The sequence below is a fragment of the Mustela lutreola genome, chromosome 6 (genome assembly GCF_030435805.1).
Source record: "Mustela lutreola isolate mMusLut2 chromosome 6, mMusLut2.pri, whole genome shotgun sequence".
Classification (NCBI taxonomy): domain Eukaryota; kingdom Metazoa; phylum Chordata; class Mammalia; order Carnivora; family Mustelidae; genus Mustela; species Mustela lutreola.
Genome location: NC_081295.1, coordinates 65,029,511 through 65,053,101, shown reverse-complemented (window position 1 = coordinate 65,053,101; position 23,591 = coordinate 65,029,511). Strand labels below are relative to the sequence as shown.

Here is a 23,591-nt window from a genome sequence, read left to right as displayed (position 1 = left end):
AGATTAGCTTTGTGGTTTTTATACTCCTGTGTCAGGTTTCTTTTGTTCATTATGTTTTGTGAGACTCCGATAATGTTGCTAGAATAACAGTTACTTCTCCATGGACTGGCCCGTATTCCTTGTAATGTTTTGATACTTTAATCTTTAGTTTCCCCATTTGTAAATTACTATAAAAATTACTTGTTATATTATCAAAATTTTTACCTCAGTTTTTATGGTTTTAAAAAGTTAAGGCATACAAAATGTTTAGACCACCATCTGGCATAAAATAAACACTCGATAAATATTGGCCATTATTCACAGCATTCTGAATAGGAGTGGGAATGACTTCTAATCATGGGTATGCTTTCTTATTTTTTTCAAGTATATTATCTCATTTAAACTTGATAAGGTAAATATTTTATCACAGGTAAGGAAACTGAGATTCAGGTAAGTTAAGGAACTTGATTAAATATCAACAGGTACAAAATGATTGAGCTAGATTAGGACTAGGCCCCAGAACTCTGGAGCCCACATTCTTAACCTCTACATCTACCACTGACAATTTAATGCTTATCTTTCTTAAACAACTTCCAAAGAAATCGAGAAAAAAAAGCACTATCTAAAATTGCAAATGTAGCTACATGATAATATGATTTAGAATTGGGAATGCAGGAAAATATATGTAATTAAGCAAAGGATAATTTAAAATTTTAGTATTATCGTATACCATATATAAAGGTATCTGTTTGTGCCAGAGACCATGCTAAGTGCCAGAAACTTTTTTACACTATATGCTTGTACAACCCTGAATGCAGGCATTCTGTTGCTTTTTTAGAAATGAGGAATCAGTTTCAGAGTTATTATATAACTTGTGCAGGGTCACACAGCTACTAAACAGAATTTCAGACCCTGACTGCCATCACACCGTAGACCCTGTTCTTACATCCAACGGTACCAGCTTACTCTCAGCATCACTGCCTGTTTCTAGTTGGCTGTGATGTTAATACATATATATATCCTGAGTTTTATTCATCAGGTCATTTTGTTGTCTTCTTTTAATTTATAAAGATCAAAGGCAAACAGCATATAAAACATTTAATGAGGTAACTGTGAAGCTAAGCAATGTGAACCATTTTTGTAATAATGCAAGATATAATCCCCAAACTTTTCAACTTGTTTTTTCCAAGGAGAGAAATATACCTCTGGCTGGCCTGTTAAAATGTAGTAAACATAAACACAAAGATGAAAAATTCTCGGGGCGCCTGGGTGGCTCAGTGGGTTAAAGCCTCTGCGTTTGGCTCAGGTCATGATCCCAGGGTCCTGAGATCGAGCCCCGCATCGGGTTCTCTGCTCGCCAGGGAGCCTGCTTCCCCCTTCTCTCTCTCTGCCTGCCTCTCAGCCTACTTGTAATCTCTGCCTGTCAAATAAATAAATAAAATCTTTAAAAAAAAAAAAAAGATGAAAAATTCTCTATTTTGACTTGGTAGACTGCCCACATTTAACAATAAAATTGTTAGCATTCGGTTTCTTATAGACTAGAAACCGATGATTTTCAGGACATTTTTCCTGTCCTGAAGAGAAATGCACTATGTGTTTTTGTGTGTATATAGTCATCACTGTCCTTGTTTCAGTGTGAAATTCAGATTTTCCTGCTTTGAGTAGATGTATAAACATTGTTGTAACACATTACTTTTTGTAGTTCCTCACTTTTAGTAGTTCCTATACATTATTATAGTTAAAATCAATGATGTAAAATCATGGGGCACGTGGGTGGCATAGTCAGTCAAGCCTCCGATTTTTGGTTTCGGCTCAGGTAGTGATCTCAGGGCCATGAGATCAAACCCCACATTGGGCTTCCGCCTCACTGCGGAGTCTGCTGGAGATTCTCTCTCATTGTCCCTCTGCCATTCCCACTCATGTGGAATGGCTTTCACTCTTTCTCTAAGTCTTCAAAAAACAAAACAAACAAAACAGGTAAAACAAAACTCTTTCTCTAAGTCTTCAAATATATATATATATATATATATTATATAAATGGTAGTAACCTCCCAGCAAAGCAATGTATTTTCCCTTAATTTATCATCATGAGTACAGTGTCACTAAGCATCCAAGTGGTGTAATGGAAAGTGATCAAGTCTTCATCTCTCACCAGGTGATCAAACTCTGAGAATCTGGGATGTGAAGTCAACAGGAGTCAAAATTGTGGTTCCTGCACATCAGGCAGAAATTTTGAGCTGTGACTGGTGTAAATACAATGAGGTACCCTCCTGTCTGGATCTGTCCCTTGCTGCTGAGCCCTTCTTTTTGTTGAAATGTTCTGGATTTTATTTTCTCTTCCTTTATGTGGACTTTGGTAGTGTTTATGGACCATTAAGTTGAATTCAGTCCCTTTCAATTCTAATTGATGATTGTGAGTGACCTGCATTAGCATTAATTGGATTTAAGTGCACATGAAACGGGCAGAGTAAGAAATAGAAATTCTCAAAGTTCAACAGTGCAGGCTTACTTGCTTATTTGGGAAGCTGCTTTACAGTTTATGTACTTTTTTTTTTTTTTTATTGCTCTTAACCCCACCAATTTGTATCGTCTGCTTGCATTTCTCATTCACTTTGCTGGTTAGGCTGCTGAACTATTTGTAATTTGATTTTTAGTTTGATGGTCTACCAGTTTTGTTTGTTTGTTTGTTTGTTTTTTAAAGTTTTTTTTAAAATTTATTTGGCAGACATCACAAGTAGGCAGAGAGGCAGGCAGAGAGAGAGGGGGAAGCAAACTTCCTGCTGAGTAGAGAGCCTGATGCGGGGCTCGACCCCAGGACCCTGAGATCATGACCTGAGCTGAAGGCAGAGGACTAACCCACTGAGCCACCCAGGTGCCCCGGTCTACCAGTTTTTTAAAAAATTTTGTTTGATCTTCCCATATAAGCCTAACCAAACTTCATGCTTCTGTAGATAACAGTGTCTATTTTAACTCTTTGCAAAGCTTTAGTTAACCACATGAGCATATGAATTCAGAATAGAAATGGATTAAATGTGTGTTGAGATACTATTTATATACCTGAGGTGGTCTGTTGCCTGGGACAGACAGGTAAAACATACTCCTTGTTTCTTCTCACTTTTCAATTAACTAAAGGAAGTTAAGAGAGCATTTTATTGGCAGAGTTCTTTGAAAAGAAATAAAATCGATTAAAAGAAAAGAGAGTACATATTCAATAATAATACCTGATCTAAATAACCATTTCATTGCTGATAACTGCATTTCAAATCTCTGTCATCATAAATGAGTTTTCCATCTGGAAAATGAATTGTGGACTATATGTTATACTTTGGGGAATTCTAAAAAAGGCTGATACATAATTGAGAGTTGTTAAAATTGTTTTTGTTTTAAATTATTGAAATTTTCCCTCCCATGAGCTTATGCTTAAACCTAGCACATTCAGACAATGAATTACTACCCCGGTTGACATGGGAGGGGGCTGACTGTGGGCCCAGCACTTGGCCTGTTCAGCTAGGAACTGTGGTTCACTGAGAGCTCTAGATAGAGGGATTTGTAAAACCTGACCAGATAGGAGACTCATCACTATTTACAGAGGTTCTCAGATAGGATTAGATATTGTATTAAGACATGGTCCATGAGAGTGGGAAACAATGATTGAATTAGATTTAGAAAAGCATAAAAATCAAATTGGTACCCTTTCCTTCTCCCCCATATTCCTCAGTTAACAGGCCTCTTGCCTTTTAAAGCCTGGTAAAGCCTCACAATACACTCAAGAGGAAGGTGGGCTCATTTGAGGGGTGTAATTTTTAACCCCTTTATACTTACTGATACTACTACAAGTAGATTGGAGAACCCACAGTGCCATTTGAGACTGCACATTGTTCTGTCCTGTGCACTGCTCACTGTTCTCTGAATTTTTTTGCAGAATTTGCTTGTGACAGGGGCTGTGGATTGTAGTTTGAGAGGCTGGGACCTGAGGAATGTACGACAGCCAGTGTTTGAACTTCTTGGTCATACCTATGCTATTAGGAGAGTGAAAGTAAGTGTTTTTCTTTTATTTTTACCTGTGGAGTAGAAATAAAAACATAATGAAGTATATAGAAAACATGTTTAGGAGTTGGGGTTATGGGTGCTTTTTGTGCATATTTCTGTTAGCCAGTTGGTGATGAACAATGAAAGCTAAAATTAGGTAAAAATATTTGAATAATTGTTGAATGAATTGGGACAATGTAGACGATCAGTGCTTAAGCTTAAATAGAAAATTTTTTTTCATTCTGTTCTTTCCATTCTTCTACTATTCCTTTTTGTGTGTTTTTAACTATGGTAATTTGCTTTTAGTATTCTTCGTAATTTCCGATTCAGTGGTTGAAGCTACAGAGAGGTTTCTTTTCTCTAACATGGTAATTAGTATGAATGTTCACAACATTTGGGGTATAGAAAATTTTCCACTCTGCCAACAGCAGACAATGAGATGAAGGTAACTTTTTTCTACCACTTCTGAGAAATGGGCCTAGTTCTAAGGGGACTTATATTAGCTTCCCAGCATTTATTGGTGGGTTTTGCTAAGTCACTGTGGAAAACCTTATTAAGTGCCATCTCCCAATTTCATTCTTTGTTTTGTTATACTAAGGGTAAAGAAGTATTTTATTCATCTTTTAAATAAGTTACTGGGTTATTCCTATTTCAGAAATTCTGACTTTTCAGTTAAATTAATATTTAAAATTTTACTGGTTGTAACTCAGCATGTGACACCTGGTGCCATGTTGTTGTTTTAATGGCACACAGGTTATAGTAGTTGAAAGATATTTTCAGTATTTATTTCATGGTGTTTTTGAGAATGAAATTGGGTAATTTACTGAAAGTATTTTGCAAACTATAAAGCATATTTGAATGTAGTTATATGTATGTATATAACCACTAAAGTACTGGGAAGAAATAAAAACTAAAGAAATATAATTACAAAGGGCAGCCTATTAAGGTATGTTGATTACTTATCTAAAAGATATTTATCTTTAAATTTGCAGTTTTTGTTCTTGATATCCTTTGCATTAATTGTGATATACCAATAACATAAAAATTCTTTTAAAGATGTTTTTATTTAACAACTGATAAATTGATACTTGTACATATAGCAATTGTAGTTATGTATTCATAAAATTGGTAAATTATATTATTACATATTGTATGATCACTTAACTCCCTTAAATTCTTAGGAGTCATTTTTGGATAGGCATTGCAAAATTGTATTTAATTTTTCCAGAAGGGCAACCCTTTGGGAATATTTTATTCTAAATAAGTGCTAAAAAGCTTGAGGAATGACTTTTCTTTGGAGAATATAAAAGTAAATTTGTTTCCTACAGCTGATGCTTAAAATGCCAGAAGATTTTTGCCTTAAATTAAAGCATATAAGGTTTGGGGAAACGTAATTTTAAGTGACAGGCCTGATTAAACTTTATTGTAGTGCTCATGCGAATAACCTTATGAAGTAGCATGTTACAATTACAGCTAACTTTAAAAAGTTTTGTTTTGTTTTGTTTTTGTAGTTTTCACCATTTCATGCTTCTGTTCTGGCCTCTTGCTCCTATGATTTCACTGTAAGGTACGGTAGATTTTGATAAGTTTCATTGTGAAATACCAAGTAGCATCTTTTCAACTTTTATGAAAAACAATGTTTTTATTATAGTAATCTGAAAATAATCTGAGCTGAGCACATTTGAATATTTGCACTAGGATTAATATTATATTTTTTCTGTTTTTATGATCTGGCCCTGTACATAAATTCTTTGCTATTTAAAGGTAGCTTGGCTGTTCTGCTTAAAAGCCTTTTTTCCTGATACCTATTGCTATAGTAACGACTTTTCACACAATAGGCTGCATAGCCAGTACTTCTTAAACTTAGAATTTAAAAATTGTGAAATTCCATGTCTTCAGGTCTAATTATATGAATCTTAAGGCTGAGATTGTTATAGTTGAAAAAAACTAGCAAGGCTATTATTATGTTTGTGACTATATATAGATGAGTGTGTGTATTTATACGTGTGTGTACATCCACAGCTATGTATGAATATATATGTGTGTGTGTGTGTCTCTATCCATACATCCCAGTTCCAATCCCACACTGCACAGGGTTTATTCTATTTTTTTCTCCTTTTCCAGATGTGTAACTCCTAATTCCCATGTACATAATACATTAACTTACTTGCGAACCCTAGAATGCTCAGAAAGTAGTTTTAGAATTGTGGAGCCATTCCTCTCTGAAACAGAGTTATACTAATTAGAGTTCACGTTTGTTTAGCGCTTTTTCCCTCCTAGTCCAAATACGTGTTTTAAAGGTTATCTGGGTTAATTCTGTTCCCCTCCCATCAGTGTGGCTGTGTCATTCTTTGGAAACACAGTTTGATTCATTTGCTTCTGTTTGTAGTCAATTTTAGGGTTTTCTACCATCCTCATTAATTTTGTCTATTTTCCTGAGCAGACAAAACAGTAACATGGTTCCAAAGTCAAGAGCTATTTCCTCTACTCTTTCCAATCCATTCTGTAGGGTCCTTCACCCTATAATAATCTATATTACTCAGATAAGTAGACAATGTCTATTTTCTTATTTCCCCCTTTCTTATACAAAAATGGAGTGCTCTGGATATTCTCTTCAATTTTACTTTTTTTCATATAAAATATATCCAGGAAATCACTTTATGTCAATTCACAGAGATACTTTTCATTCTTATAATACTCCATTATGTGGATGTACCATAGTTTATTCAACTACTCTCCTACATATGGGGATTTAGCTTGTCCTCAAATATTTTGTAAATAAACAATGTATAGTGGATAATAACCTTGTATGTATGTATGTGCACATTATTAGAGAACTAACTTCAGAGTATATTCCTAGAAGCGAGATTGCTGAATTAAAATTTTAGTAAGCCTACATATAGTTTTGTTGGATAGCACCAAATTCCCACCAAAAGGAATGTATCAATTTCCATTCCAAGCAGCAAGTGTTTGAAAATGCCTGTTTCTCTACCATCTAAAGATCATTGATTCCTTAGGGTTTGCCAAGTACCTGATCAAAGCATCTGCAAAGAAAGATGGTCATGTATCTTCAATTTCAATTCTGATGCTTCTGGTTTATTTCTCTAATTGCATTGGCAGATACCTCTATTAAAGTGCTAAATAGTGTTATAATGTCTAATTCTATATTCATGAAAGTGCCTTTAATGTTTCCTTGTTAAAAGTAAGGTGTTGGCTTTAAGTGAAAGTACAGTTGACTCTCAAACACCCAGGGTTATGAGTGCCGACCCCCGCATAACTTTTGACTCCCCCAAAATTTAGCTCATAGCCTGCTGTTGACCAGAAACCTCACCTATAATGTAAACAGTTGATTAACATATATTTTGCATGTCATATGTATCATATACTGTATTCTTAAAGTAAGCTAGAGAAAAGAAAATGTTCTTAAGAAAATCATAAGAAAGGGATACCTGGGTGGCTCAGCAGTTAAGTATCTGCCTTCTGCTCAGGTCATGATCCTAGGGTCCTGGGATTGAGCCCTGCATCTGGTTCCCTGCTTTTCTGGGACCTGCTTTTCCCTCTTTTCACTCCCTGCTCCTGCTTTTTCTCTCTGTCAAATAAATAAGTAAAATCTTGAAAAATAAATAAATAAAATTACAGATGAATGAATATTTTTTTAAAAAAGGAAAATCATAAGGAAGAAAAAAAATGCATTTGCAATACTATATGTGTATTTACTGGGGAAAAAAAAAACCTGCGTGTAAGTGACCCCACACAGTCCAAACTTGTGTTGTTTGTCATGCTAAGAAAGTGTGCTCAATTCTTGTTTTCTTAAGTCTTTTTTCAAGTCGGGAATGTATGTTAAGTTGTGTCAAAGACTTTTTCAGCATCTGTGGAAATGATCATGATATTTCTTCTTAGAGCTATTAAGGAATTATTAATGAATTGAACTAGCCTTGCCTTCCTGGACTAAATCTCTCTTGATCTTTGTGTATTATTTTCTTATGTGGTATTGAATTTGGTCTGCTCATATTTTATTCAGATTTTTGCATTAGTATTCAAAGGTGATATTGGTCTACAGCTTCCTTTTTTCCTTTCATTCTTTTTTTTTTGATTTATGTATCGGAGTGTTACTTGCCTCATAAAAAAGAATTAAGAAGTTTTCCTAGTTTTCAGAATTCTGGAACAATTTATACAGCATTGAGGCTATTTGGTCTTTGAAGCCTTGGTTGAATTCCCCTGTGGAACCATCCAGGCATGGTTCTTTTTGTGGAGTACTTTCCTGATGCCTGTATTTCTTGTTTGAAAATTGGTCTATTTAAACTTTTCATCTCTAATGGGATCAGTTTTGGAAATTATCCTTATAGAATTTTAAATTTATTTGTTACAAATGTCTATTAAATAGTATCATGATTTTTTAATTTCTCCTGTTTCAATGGTTATTTCACTTTTATTTCTGACTTTGTATGTTTGTGATTTTTGCTTAAGTTATTTAATGGTATGTATTTTGTTATTAACAAATATTAATAATAACAGATATTAACAACTAATAACAAATAATAACAAATAACAAAATATTAATAAAATATGTATTTTGTTATTTTTCTCCAGCAAATAAGATTTTGGTTTATTAATTGAACTATTTTTTTCTATTCATGACTTAATTACTCCTTTTATCTTTATTATTTCCTTCTTGTTACTCTCTTTTGGCTTATCTTGTTCTTTTTTTGACTTTTGAGCCAGGAATATATTTTTATTCTTTCATTTTGTTAATAAAGTTTTTAAGGCTATGAATTTTCTTCTAGTTACTATTTCAGTTCTAGCCCATAGATTCTGATACATAATGTTTCATTATCATTTTTTTTAAAGATTTATTTTATTTGAGAGAGAGAGAGCATGAAAGGAGAGAGGTCAGTGGGAGAAGCAGACTCCCTGCTGAGCAGGGAGCCCAATGTGGGACTCGATCCCAGGACTCCAGGATCATGAACTGAGCTGAAGGTAGTCGTCCAACCAACTGAGCCACCCAGGCGCCCTTCATTATCATTTCTAAAAGATTTGTAACTTCTGTTTGTATTTTCCCTCTCTTCCAAGAGTTGTTTAATAGGAAGTTATTTAATTTCCAGATGAAAGGGCTTTTTAATTTCTAAAAATCTGTTAATTTGTTAATTTGTTACTTTATAGTTTTATTGCATTGTGAATTGAGAATATAATTTTTAGTCATTGTTTTATAGAACATACTGATTTTGAGGGGACCTAATAAATTATCAATGTTTGTGAATGTTTCATAAGCAATTAAGAAGGTATATTCTGTATTATTATGCTGTAAAGTCCAATATGTAACATAAGCTCTACTGATTGTTGTTTAGATTTTCTGTATCCTGTTTTATTTTTTTGTCCATTTAATTTGTTTTGTACTGAGAGTGGATGTTAAAAGTATTATCAGTGGACTTCTATCTGTCTCCCTGCAACTCTTGTAGTTTTGATTTCATAAAGGTAGATAGTGTAGTCTGTTATTTGGTGCATAGATATTTATAACGGCCATTTAGTGAATTGAGACTTTTAGCATCAAAGAGAATCCTTCTTTATCACAGTTGATCCTTTTCAAAAGCTTTAGTTGTGCTTTGTCTCTTACCTGTGTCACTGCCCCTGCTTTCATAGTGTTTCCACTTTCCAGGTACATTTTTTTCCCATACCTTCATTTTTAGCTTTTTTGAAGCATTTTGGTTTTGGTATGTCTTTTATATAGAGCATATGTTTGGGTCTTGCTAGGTGAACTAAATAAAAAGTCTTTTTAAGTAATAGTCAAGTTTAACCTATCCATATTTTTTGATAAAAACATGTTTGGTATCAAGTCTGTTGTATCATTTTATGTGGTGATTGTTATGTGTCTTATGTTTGACTTGCTGTTTCTGAATGTGATGTATTTTGGTTGTGCTTTGAAGGTTTATTTTGTTCTTTTATTTAAATTTTTGTAATATTTAGGTAAGTTTTTATTTGTACTAGTGGTTGCCTTTGGCATTTTAAATTTTCTAATACCTTTAGTCCCCTGTTTTAAAAAAATGTAACCATTATCCGACTCATGAGTTTTTAATGGTATTTTAACACCTGCTTATTGCATGTACAACAAGCAGTGAATTCACTCTACTTTCCTTTTTATCTCCTTCCTTTTCTCCATCAAATTTTGAATTATTTTATTTATACTTTGTCAAACCTTGCAACGATTAACATAAATTATTTTCCACTCTCGTTTTCACATTTGGTTTAGTCTTAGATATATGACTAAATATATTAAATATTCATCATCAATCTTTTTGCTGAAATTTCCCCATCATGTCTTAGTCTGATGAAGTTTATCTTCTAGTAGATTCCTTAAGAAGACCTGATGGGTTCAGAATTCTCAGGAGCTCTTGCAGGTTTTTTTTTTTTTTTTTTAAAGATTTTATTTATTTATTTGACAGAGAGAGAGATCACAAGTAGGCAGAGAGGCAGGCAGAGAGAGAGAGAGGAGGAAGCAGGCTCCCTGCTGAGCAGAGAGCCCGATTCAGGGTTCGATCCCAAGACCGTGGGATCATGACCTGAGCTGAAGGCAGAGGCTTAACCCACTGGGCCACCCAGGCACCCCTCTTGCATGTTTAAAACTGTTTCTCTGTAGCCTTGCTCTTCAAGTGTAGCTTATCTGAATAGAAACTCTTTGATTTACATTTCTGGAGCTTTTTGAAAATGCTACCTTTTTTCTGCCTTGCTTTCTGTCTTGTTTTTGGGAATTCCAATGCCAGTCTAATTCTTTTGTCCTTGTAAGTTATTTGATCTTTTTTCCCTGGGGACGCTGATTGTTGCAATTCAGTTTTCCCTGCTATAGATTAAAGTGTCCAATTAGGCTTACAGCTGAAACATGAGAGATGGCGCATTGTGATTGTTTTATTTTTCTTTTTTTTTAACCTGTAATTAGAATTTCATGTGTGTTGGGAGTTTGAGTTTTGTATAGGTTGGTTTTTTTGGGTTTTTTTTGTTTTTTTTTCAGAGATGGAGAGAGAGTGAGTTCACACATGTGAGCTGGGGTAGATGGAGGGGGGAGAGAGAGGGTCTCAAGCAGGCTCCATACCCACTATGGAGCCTGTCAAGGGGCTCATTCTCACAACACTGAGATCAAGACCTGAGCTGAAATCAAGAGTTAGGTATTTAACCGACTGAACCACCCAGGCACCCCAAGTTTTGTGTAGTTTTATTTGTTCTTCTTCTTTCGTATTAGTTTTTTTGTGAAGATGCACTAGGAGTTTTGGATTTGTATGGCCTCACTGCCTCAACTACCCAGAATTCTTCTCTCCTTTATTTCTGAGTCAGTAATTGATATGGCAGAAGCTATATAACTTTGTTTCTGTGGAATGTACTGTGGAATAGAATTATTTACAACAATGCCTTGGGAGAAATTACATGCCCTAATTTGTTTTTTTTAAAAATCTAATACAAGCATGCAGATAAACTGGGAAACATAATCATACTGAGGCTTCCAAATATCAATTAAAGGGGTGCCATAACCAGTTTTTTTTAATAGCCCATATAAAACTTCTGGCATGGGAGCCAAAGAATGGCAACATGGCAGACAGGAAGAAAACTTGGCAGTTGCTTGCTATCTACCCCAAACTTTTCCAAACTGGAATTGTGGAGCTAGATTATTGGCTAGAGGTTTGGTCTATAAATATGGATTAGAAGATCATTAACTTACTGACAGATCAGTCCATAAGAATGAATACATTTAGAGAAAGAAGAGCAAAACGCAGGAGAGAATTACTGTTGAAATAAAGAAAGGACCAGCCCACTTAACAAGGAGAGCATGCAGTATGTCATGGAAGTGTCAGGAGAGGATTTCAGCCAGATGTGTATGGCCAGTGATATGAGATCCTTTGGATGGGGTGAGCAGGATAAAGAGCTGAACTTTCAGTTTTCTCTCTTTATATGGTGTCACTTTGGGGCTCAAAAGGGATTCTGGATATAGAATCTAGCCCTTGGATTTCAAAGACCTTTCTGGTGTTTTGAAACTGATCACTGGAGACTTGACCAAATGAGATGGGGCATTAATCTTTTGATCTCATTTTAGTGTCTCTAAGAATTTTAATTGGGTCTTTCTGGTTTCGAGGTATTACTAAGGGGCATATTAAATCCATTTCTGTCCTGTTTTTAATTAAAGGGAAAACCTAGTAACTTACCTATACTTTCTTTTCAGAACTGTTATCATGTTCTTAATCCTACTGGCCATGCCCCATTTTATCTATATCCTTAAGTATCTTTGAGGACTCCGTTGGGAAATGCCTTTTTTTTGTAGATGTAAATTTGTTTCAGAAGTATTTGTTAAGACTGGACTTTTGAATGCAAACTGTAGTATTCCAGAGTCTTGTAGGTAGCTAAACGTCTTCAAAAATCATCGCAATTTGAGGCTCACAGTCTTACTTTTCCATTTCTAAGAATTAGGTTTTGCTTTTTTCTTGAACCCTGAGCAAGACTGGAGATTGGGGGATAGATGTTTCATGCTTTTCGGGAGAGGAATGGCTTCGGTGACATGCTGCAAGGTCAGAAGCGTCATTGCTGTATTTGTAAGCATTTGGAAAAAGTGAAATTATAGTGAGTAATAAGAGATCCTTAACATATAACTGAAAAAAAAAAAAACATTTAATGCAGTTTTCCCATATAACTTCGAGTCCAGGTTTCTTCATGTGTAAAATGGAATTAATAATATCTCTCCTCACAAATTGAGTATAAGAATTACAGAAAAAGACCTGCTTGAAATTACTGTGCTAATTTTTCACTGTCTCAACGTTTGCTTCTCTTCTCAAGACACCTCACCAACCTTATTCACTAAAAGGCCTTTTATATTTCTTTAAAAAAAAACTGTAGGGATCAAGCACAAATTATCTCAATTCCCACTGCAAGCCTGAGGATTGATCTAAATCTGTACCTATCCATTTCTCTGCTACCATTGGGCATGAGAGCTCTTAACCCCATATGCTCTTGTTTTCAGGACTCCATGAAGTCACCCCCTTTTCCCTCCTCTATCATTGTTCTCTAATTCCCTAATTTCCCCCTCACCCTGTAACTTATTCCTTTATCTGCTTTTAACTTCTCTTGGATATTTCTCTTTCCTTCCCAGCCAAGCTTTTAGTGTCCCTTAAGCCTCCACTCACCAGGGCCATTTTAAGATTTTCATGGGAATATTATTCCTAGTCAAGCCTAAAGCCTGGAATTCTTTTTTCCTCCTCCCTGCAAAACTGGTCATCATTTTCTCAGTACAAAGTGAAGTAAAAAATTTAAATCAAATTCCATCACAGGCAGTATGTAGAAGCAGCATCTTCTTTTTACCAGAAATAGAATTTTAGTTTTAACCTACATTATGGCTACTTTACTACACTACCTTCATACTAAATATAACTGGAGGTTATTAATTATTTCAGTATAGTACTACCAAAGACTTTCTTATGAGAAAGTAGAAAAAGAAAACAAAATAATTTTTTAAAATTTCATTTTTGAATATATGTACTGTATTTTGTAATTCTCAAAACGTGCTGAGAATACAACTTTAACTACAGTAATGCCTTGTGTGAGTTTAGTTCTCATTATTTGTGTGTGATGACCATGCGTTGGAAAGGTCAGAAGAGATATGTTTTTGGTAGATTTTTTTTAATCCCATGTGATATGAGTTGAATTTATCCTCTGAAGAATTTTAAATCTCATTGGATTCATGATGTTTTTAGTGTCAGAAAACTCATTTTAGTAAAAAGAAAAAGATTAAAGACAAAAGACCAATAATAACCTGTCCAATCTTCAGCACTGATAATTATACAGATACTACCTCTAGATTTTGGATGGCCAGTTTCTTATAACATAAGCTCTTCAAATATAAGTTTTCATTTACTTGTCCATTTTTATATTTTGTCTAGCTTTTTTAGCCTTTAAGATTTTATTTTAACATATTTTATATTGTTTGCATGATGTCAAAAGTGACAATGTTAAGGACATTTTAGTATTAAAAAATTCAAGTTTCATAGTTTTGTTTTATGTCATTATCATATCTAATAGAAATGCTTTAAGTTCTTTACCTGTGTAGTAGTTCATTATGTTTCACAGAGTAAGTAATAAAAATCTAAAAATTCATGTGTAACATAGCACTTGAAATTAGTTTGTTTACATTAAATAAAAGTTCCAACCTTATGAAAAATATCAAAACTCCCTTTAGCTGATGGGCAATACACTCTATAAAATTACATATCAGTTCTGGGGTGTCTGATGGCTCAGTTAGTTAAGTGTCTGCCTTTGGCTCAGGTCATGATCCCAGGATTCTGGGATTGAATCCCACATCGGGCTCCCTGCTCAGGTCTACCTGCTCAGTGGAGAGCCAGCTTCTCCCTCTCCCTCTGCCTGCCACTACCCCGTTTGTGCGCACTCTTTCTCTCTCTCTCTCTATTATATATATATATATATATATATATATATATATATATATATATCCATTTATAATAAAATGTATTAAATGTATTTATAATAAAATGTATTAAAAATACACATCGGTTCTTTTTAAACTTTACTCAGAGATGGTAGTGAATCTAAAATATTTCACGGTAAATTATTTCCATTCTTCTGTGAATGTAGTCACCATAGGTTTTAGCACATCATCTTCTTCTGGTGTACTCTCTATTAGGTTATTTCTTTTTCTGCTGAGGCATGTTTGCTATGCCGACCGTGCCTAGCATGAGTTGAGTTTTGAGTGCCTGTTTTGGTTTCATACTAAGTGGATTGTTCAGTAAATGCAGTTGGGAATCAGCAGATCCACTATGTATGGCAGCCAAACAAAAGTAAAAGCTGTTAAAATTATGTTTTATTAGAAAAAGCAACATTTTATCTCTTCCAGGTATAGCAAGTACTTCTCAGCTATTTAAAGATCTAACTTTCCTAAAATTGATAAAACTAATATGATAAATTTAAACTCAGAGTAATACTCTTCAGCTTCATGTTGCTTTTATAAACATTCTAACCTTCCAAACATTCTTTGTCAATGGTCTTTAGTGGTAGTAATATATGAAACAAGCAGTATTTTGTTTCTTTCTTTCTTTTTTTTTTTTTTTTTTACTATATAATTTTTGGGTGGAAAAACAGGGAGTTTTAATTCCAGTGTTTGCAAACTGTGCTCATCCAAGCTTGTGTGATGTGAAACACTCTGCCTATACCAGCAATGTTAATGTTTCCAATTCCACTGTTAAGCTACTTACTTCGGTTGCAAATTGTAGGACTGTACCCTGCTTTAAAATTCAGGCATTTTTTATAGAATGCCTGTTATCTGACAGCCCTTGTAATAGACATAATAGGCAGTTCTGAATATCTTGCTGACAAAATGATAAAAGTAAAGGCCTGGAGAGAAGTAGAAACACATTAGGGAGTCCTGAGCCTGTCATTTGTGTTGGGGTTAGCAAGAGTAGCAGAGAGACATGTGTCACAAATACAGATCTGGGGTTCTAGGAAATACAAGTTGAATGGACTAATTGTGGGGTGGCACATTCCTGGGAACATAGGAGTTAAGACCACAGCCTATGGAGCCTGGCCACCTTTTACTAGCTGCATAAACTTGGACATGCTATTTTAAAATAGTATGTGCAATGTCCTCTTCTGTAAAATGAAGGTACTTACCACAATGGCTCGCTGTGAGGACAAGATGAGTAATGTCCACAAAGGCTGCACATAGCAAGTGCTGTGAAAGTGTTGGTCACTTACTAAGTTACTACACTGCCAGAATGGATTGGTGACAGGAGACCATCTCTTTGGGGTCGAGGCCCATTTCAGCTCTCGTCTTCAAGGGTGAGATAACAATTTATATTTTATGGCTACAAAAGCAGGCACCCTCGACCTGGCCTTTTGTTGTGCTTCCTGGGAGTGCATTTTCTTATTAACAGTGTGCAACTTTTTATCAACATGTTCTCCAATATCTAATTTTCAAATTTAGTTTCAGTTCAGAGCTCTAAAAGTATAAACTACTAGTATTTATTTAAATTCAATTTGCCGACGTATAGAACATCATTCGTTTCAGAGGTAGTGTTCAGTGATTCATCAGTTGCATATAACACCAACGCTCATCACAACACATGCCCTCCTTAATGCCCATCACCCTGTTACCCCATCGCCCCACCTACATGCTCTTCCGAAACCCTCAGTTTGTTTCCCAGAGTCAGGAGTCTCTCATGATTTGTCTTCCTCTCTGATTTCTTCCTATTCAGTTTTCCCTCCCTTCCCCTATGATTCTCTGCACTGTTCTTATATTCCACATATGAATGATACAATATAATTGTCTTTCTCTGATTGACTTATTTCACTTAGCATAATATGCTCCAGTTCCATCCATGTCAATATAAAAGGTAGGTATTAATACTTTCTGATGGGTGAGTAATATTCCATTGTGTATATGAACCACATCTTCTTTATCCATTCATCTGTAGAAGGACCTCTTGGCTCCTCCCATAATTTGGCAATCGTGGATATTGCTGCTATGAACATTGGGTGTCCCTTCGTTTCACTACATCCGTATCTTTGGGGTAAATACCAAGTAATACAATTGCTGGATCATAGGGTAGCTCTATTTTTAACTTCTTGAGGAACCTCCATACTGTTTTCCAGAGTGGCTGTACCAGATTGCATTCCCACCAACAGTTCCTCTTTCTCCACATCTTGCCAAGATTTGTCATTTCCTGTCTTGTTAATTTTAGCCATTCTAACTGGTATAAGATGGTATCTTATTGTGGTTTTGATTCTAGTATTTTTATCAGTGCGTTTCATTTTATAAGACCGGGTAATGACCCCATTTCAGTTTATTAATAGTGTATTATTCAACATAATTCCATAAGGGCTAACCAGAAAAATGTTTAACCACTGACTCTCTAGGCAGGTGGGGGTAACCTGTTTTGTAATGTTTGAAATAAGAGTTCAGTGTTGTAAGTACTCCCATCATGGCCAATATCGTGCTGCCAGTGTGACCCCATGTCCATAAGCACAAGGTTGGGAAGCTGTGCTCAGCGAGCTCTCACAAACCAGAATGAGCTAGCTTCAGCATTCCACTGGGGCTGGTCCAGACCTAGGTGATTGTGATCTTAATAATTACTGATTTTAAAAAGCTTCTGTAATTGTAATATATGTATATGTGTGCATTTTTCATTGGAAATTGTCTGGAAAGTTATATACCAGATAAACTTCACGTAAGCGTTCTTTACCTCCTCTCCGTTCCGTGGCTTTTATGCCAGTCGAAGAACATTTTTATCCATTTATTTATTTGGAGGCAAAAGGACCTGAGGCTCACTGTATGTTTCCCAGTTTATAGTTACACTTTAAATTAAACCTGTAGTAATTCTTAGTGGGGCCATATTTGGTTTTGTGGCGGTACTGACAGACACCTATGGCATTAATGGGCAGGGACTGGGCATAGGGTCCTGGAATGGCCAAGACAGACCCTCCAGTTAGCAGTTCACTCCCCTTCCTCCAAGGTCAGCAGTGCCCTACCCAGTGGATTTCAGGCAGTGGGAATACTGAGCAGGATAGGTCCAAATAAAGAGTCTTTATTATGCCTCAAAATCTTCCACACCAGTATCTGTTCTTATATTTAACTTTATATTTTTTTCCAAATTTCTACTTAAATTCCATTTAGTTAACATATAGTGTAGTGTTGTTTTCAGGAGTAGAAATTTAGTGATTCTCCACTTACATATAATACCCAGTGCTCAAAATGATGCAAGTTCTTATTTTTGATTAGCCATGTCTAGTTTATGAGGTATGTTAATATACAGTATTTCCTTTCATTCACACACCACCGCTTTGGGCATGTAGTCATTTTATCCAGAAGGCGGCTGACTCGAAGATGGAACGGTAGGCTGTTATCACATAGCTGGCAAGTAATGAAGCCAAACTTGAATCTAGATCTTTTATTTTTAAAGCTGGTACTTTTTATATTACTTAATACCTGAACACTTCTAGTAAGCCCAGGCCTTTTTGTATTTCCAAGTAGTATAGTTTCCCCTGTTATGTTAAACATTATCTCTTTAGGGATTAAACTGCCAAAATAGGGGCGCCTGGATGGCTCATGGGTTAAAGCCTTTGCCTTCAGCTCAGGTCATGATCTCAGGGTCCTGGGATTGAGCCCCGCATTGGGCTCTCTGCTCAGTGGGGAGCCTGCTTCCCTCCTCTCTCTGCCTGCCTCTCGGCCTACTTATGATTTCTCTCTGTCAGATAGATAAATAAATTCTCTGAAAAAAAAAATAAACTGCCAAAATACAGTATTGCCTGTCATATCTATAATCATTTTGGGATTAAAGTATTCTATATAAGTGAGTCTTGACAATGATGGACACATAAAAGATTATGTGCCATACTTTTATCTTAACAATTATGGATTTAAAAACCTTTCAGCATTATGATATAGCTTTATGTGTATACACCTTTAAGTATATATAGATACACATTTAAGTATATATACAACATACACCTTTGTATATACATTTTCATTGAAAGGTGTTTGGAAAGCTGTAACTAGAATTTAAAGGTGTATATCTTCTTTATCCATTTGTCTATCGAAGGGCATCTCAGCTCTTTCCACAGTTTGGCTGCTGTAGACATTGCTGCTATGAACATGGAGTCCATGTGGCCCTTCTTTTCAATATTACTCAGCCATGAGAAAGGATGAGTACACAACTTTTGCATCAACATGGACAGGACTGGAGGAGATTATGCTGAGTGAAATAAGTCAAGTAGAGAGAAGTCAGTCAATCATATAGTGTCACCTTTTTGTGGAACATAAGGAATAACATGGTGATCATTAGAAGGAAGAGAAAGATGAAGGGGGGGAATCAGAGAGGGAGATGAACCACGAGAGACTGTGGATTCCAGGAAACAAAGTGAGGGTTTTGGAGGAAAGAAGGATGGGAGGATGGGTAACCCCGGTGATGGGTATTAAGGAGGGTACGGATTGCATGAAGCACTGGGTGTTATACGCAAACAATGAATCACTACATCAGAAACTAATGATGTAGTGTATGGTGACTAACATAACATAATTTAAAAATAAGAATTTAAAGGAGATTGCTGATGGTTGGGATTTCAGATACCTTAACACAAAATTTTAAAAATTCTTTAATTGAAGTATGACTTAGGTATGTATACAGTCTTAAATCTTTCTTTAAAAAAAAAGTCTAACCTTCTTTGGCCAAGGTATGAATGACAGTGTATAAGTGATTAAACTGTCTGTGTAAGGTAGAACTGTCCTGAGAAACTGTGGCTCCAGAAAAATTTTACTTTCTAGTTTCTTTTCTTTTGCTTTTTGTATGTTTCTCTACCCTTCTTTACTTCCAGGTGACATGTTATTCTGCTTTTGTATGTACTATTTTTAATCTGCTCACTTAATAAAATTCACAGACTTAAAAATAGCCGTTTTTCCCTGGTGATTCACAGACCTGTACCACTGGGGATAAAAATACATGTTTATAAAAAATAAAAAATTATATTAAAAAAAAATAGCCGTTTTTCATGTACACTCACTTTTCTGGATCTTTTTTTGGTTCTCTATTTTGGGATGTTGTTCTTCTCAAAGATTCCTAAATAAGTGCAGTGTTACTAGCAGATGGTCTGTCATTAAGTGAAGTATATTCAATAACTATTGAAGTATGTTTCAGTCCTGTTACAAATACGATACATTCCTGACCAGACAATATAGTTTATAACTTCAACATACATCATTTTAAGGTTTTATTGGAAGAGATTAGAGTAGACAATCTAAGACCAAGACTTCATTACTATTTCATTGAGAAAGAATGTTTAAGAGCAAGATATGATAGAATTGCTAACTTTTCTAAATATCTACTCATAAATTATAATTTACTAAAATTCTACATTAATAAGTAGGTGAGAAAGAAGTACTAAGGGGGGCTAGAAGGTTATCTAGAAGCAGTACTGTCCCTCCCCTTCCTTTAGTTTCTGGAGACATACGGGGAAAGTTCTATGGGTTAAAATCCCCTGTGTGGTGCGGTAAACGTATGCTCTCTTGAGTCCATTAGACTTGTTGAAATGCCATTTCCTCCATTCGCTAGCTGTGAAATACAGGAAATGATACTTTGCAGAGATGTTCGAAAGATTAAATGAAATTGTAAACACCCTTGGCACATAGTAAGTGCTCAAAGAAATAGCCGATATTTTAAATGAGAATAGTTATAATAAGTTTTCTATTTTAAAGTGTAAGTACTGGTAGGGAGGGTTAAGGTATTCATCATTCATGCCTTCCCTAACATTACTTTAATAAGATAATTATGGTGCTTAAACCATGGAGGAGCTTTGTGAATGGGAATTCTTGTTCCATTGTCAAGGTGGGGGTGCGGGAAGCGTACCTTGTGAATTTAGTGTAGCATGACCCAGAACAGAGCATATTTGTACATATAGACAAAGGTGATAGACGTGAATCATTTTCTTAAAATCCACATGACCACTTCTACTTCAATTCAACCTATATTTTTCTCTAAACGATTATATATTATGTATATATTTGTTTTAAAATTACTGCTTAGGGAGGCAACATGATGTAATAGGAAAAGAGAGATAGTTTAAAATCCTAGATTTGCCGTCACTAGGTATTGTTGTATTTAATCTTTTATAAAGTCACTTGACCTCCCTGAGCCATTGTTTCCTCAGTCATAAAATATATTATTATGAGATTTAAATAGTGCCTGGCCCATATCAGGCACTCAACAAAATATAGTTTCTTCTCTTTTTCATCCACATATATATTCCTCAACTTTGTACTTAGTACTGTGTCACTAATTATATGTTCTTATATTTCTGATCAGAATTGTTTAAAAAAGAAGCAGAATCACAAAAAGACACTCAACTTTATTACTCCTGCAACTTATTTTTATTTGGTTCTGCAGAAATATTATTTGATATATGTATTTATAAAGAAAGATAAAGCATATGTAAAATTTTAACAATGGTGAAACTAGACAAAGAATATATGAGTATGAGTGTTCATTGTATTTTTAAAATTTTTCTGTGGGTTGGTGATTTTAAAAATAACAAGATTTAAGGAAAAAAGTAAGCTGTATTTGCTCATGTAAAATAAGACACTGAAAATGTTTCTTACTAATACCTTTTCATAAATGTGATATTTAGTGATACATTTTAATTATAAAATAAGATAAATAGCTTGATTATATTGCATAAGCAGGAAAATGGTCTTTAATTGTAGTAAACTTAGAATCTTAACAAAGCAGCAGACACAGAAATACTTTTTGTCATATTTACTCTCATGGGATTTTCCTTTATATAGTAAGTGTCTTAACTTTGGTGTGGTTGATGGGCTTTTTTGATCCTTATGTTTATTAGCACAGAGATTTCCACAGGCAGATACTTCTCTTTCTTCCCCTTCCCCATAAAAAAAGGTCAGCCAAAGTAAACAGATAGTATAGCTGAATATGTACTCTGTCTCACAAACCTTTCCTTTCAACTTTACCTAGGCCCCCTTACCCACAAAAAAAGGTCAGTCAAAGTAAATAGGTAAGAAATGTGGCTGAATGTGAGCTCAGATGCTGTTTCAAGTGATTATTTTACCTCATCTTTTCAGACAGTTGTTAATTCCTCTGCATTTGTTCATCAAACCACAGGAAAAATTATGTGGCTAATGATAAGACACAGCTGTTAACATTTAAGTAGCTGTGATTGCATCCTGAAAATGATCAAAGAGTTGTTTAACGTTGGGTGCCTTTCAGATATCTCACATGTGTCTTTGTAACTCTATCACAGGTTTTGCTTTGTGGCAAAGGTTCACTAAACTTCACCACTGATATTAGGAAAGCATCTTAATGTGGTTGTCCTTGATGTACTTTTTAAGAATGAGATTATTCGCACTCACCTATTTGCTTAACTCTGATAAGGATATTTTAATACTGAATATATTTTGTGTTAATAAGGCACATTACCTGATTACAGGCTATGGGTGTCTGTTTCATTGTTTTGTCCCTAGTACCTGGTATGTGTATATACTAGATAAATGTTTAAGATGTGAATAAATTTAAATTACATGAAAAATTACATTACCCTTGGCTCACTCCTGAGTGTAAAAGCTTATAACAATTGTATTTTAATATAGCTTTCCCTTTAATTATATTTGAAGTAGTCATTAATCAAACTGAATTTAAAGTGGAAAGTCCTGTTGGGATAAGAAAGTGATATTTTTCTAGGTAAAATTTGCTGTTCCATTGCATAAGTCAGGACTGACTAGATCATAAAATTCTGCTATTTAACAAATTTGGAGCCATTGTATTGGTATCCTGATTGTCAGCTAAATTTACAGATAGATTTTTTTTTTTGTTTTTTTTTTCTATAATCAATTGTCATATGCAATTTATTAATAAATCTCCTTGAGCGTCGTACAACTAACAGTTAAGGTATTTGAATGTATAAAGGAATAAATCCCAAGTTTGTTGATAGATTGGTGTTTTTATATGTCCCAAAGAATTTTTCCATTTGACTTGTTTAAATTAGAAAAGTCTTGTGTTCGTTGTTGTCATACTGGAAAGATCTTTTGAGGATGTGAAGCATAATTTTGCAAGTTAAATGCCAGGTGAAAAATGAAAGTAATTTCCTATAAAATGAAACAACGTACGTTAATTAGAAAAGAATGTGTAAGATTTTTATGTTAAATACCTTGATTTGTAACTGCAGAACATTTTCAGAACTATTTAGTGCTAACATTTTTCATTAAGAACCAAACCAAATCCATGTGTAATTCATAACCTAATGCAAGCACATGAAAAAATACATAGATCTAAAAGGAGTGAGGAATGTTAAGCCTTAGCTTAGTGTAGTGTCAGTCACTGCTTTGAACTTTGAATTGTGTTGATTAGCAGAAAATTTCTGGAGTTTGTCAGTTAATTTGCATTATAATTTTTAACAACTTCTGTTGTGCAGTTTGAATAGGACCTGAGTGGCTTTTGTCACGTATATGTGTATTTTCTAATGTAGATAATGCTTTGCCTCATCCTCCACAGTAGGAAGCCAAAAGATAAGATGTGAAAATGAAAATAATCAATGAATTCTGTGAGCATATTATTTGGAAATATAGAAGTGAATACAGGGTATCAGAAGGAACAGTTAAAAGAATGGAAAGTGAAGGCCTCTGAGGTGAGGGCCTGAGGGGGCTGTGCAGGAAGCTGCTGTTCTTTGCTCTAAACCTTGTAGAATTAGTGGACTAATCTGTGCAATTACCATTTTTAAGAAAAAGGTAATTGAGCAGAAAACCTCAGTGTTCCCACCACATCCCTGTTTGCACACACAGTGAGCTTGTTTATTTAGAGCAACTGGGTACTACCCACCAGCTGTTTGTACTTTATTCTGTCCCCTAAGAACTCAAGAATAAATAATTCACCCTTGAGGGGTAGCCTGGGTGGCTCAGATGGTTAAGCGGCTGCCTTCAGCTCAGGTCATGATCTCAGGGTCCTGGAATGAGCCCTGCATCAGGCTCCCTGCTCAGCAGGGAATCTGCTTATCCCCCCCCCCCGCCCCCCCCCCACTCCCCTCCTTCCCCACTCGAATAAATAAAT

The 23,591-nt window shown here is 35.1% G+C and overlaps 1 protein-coding gene across 1 annotated transcript in view; it reads left to right on the top strand.

The window, feature by feature from the left end:
• The window catches only part of PEX7 (peroxisomal biogenesis factor 7), an 88,662-nt gene that overhangs the window by 27,251 nt on the left and 37,820 nt on the right, over nt 1-23,591 (top strand). Inside the window, exons 6-8 of the mRNA XM_059177455.1 lie at nt 2,135-2,241; nt 3,902-4,015; nt 5,520-5,575. Coding sequence (XP_059033438.1) covers nt 2,135-2,241; nt 3,902-4,015; nt 5,520-5,575 — 277 coding nt within the window. The remainder of the gene's footprint in view (nt 1-2,134; nt 2,242-3,901; nt 4,016-5,519; nt 5,576-23,591) is intronic.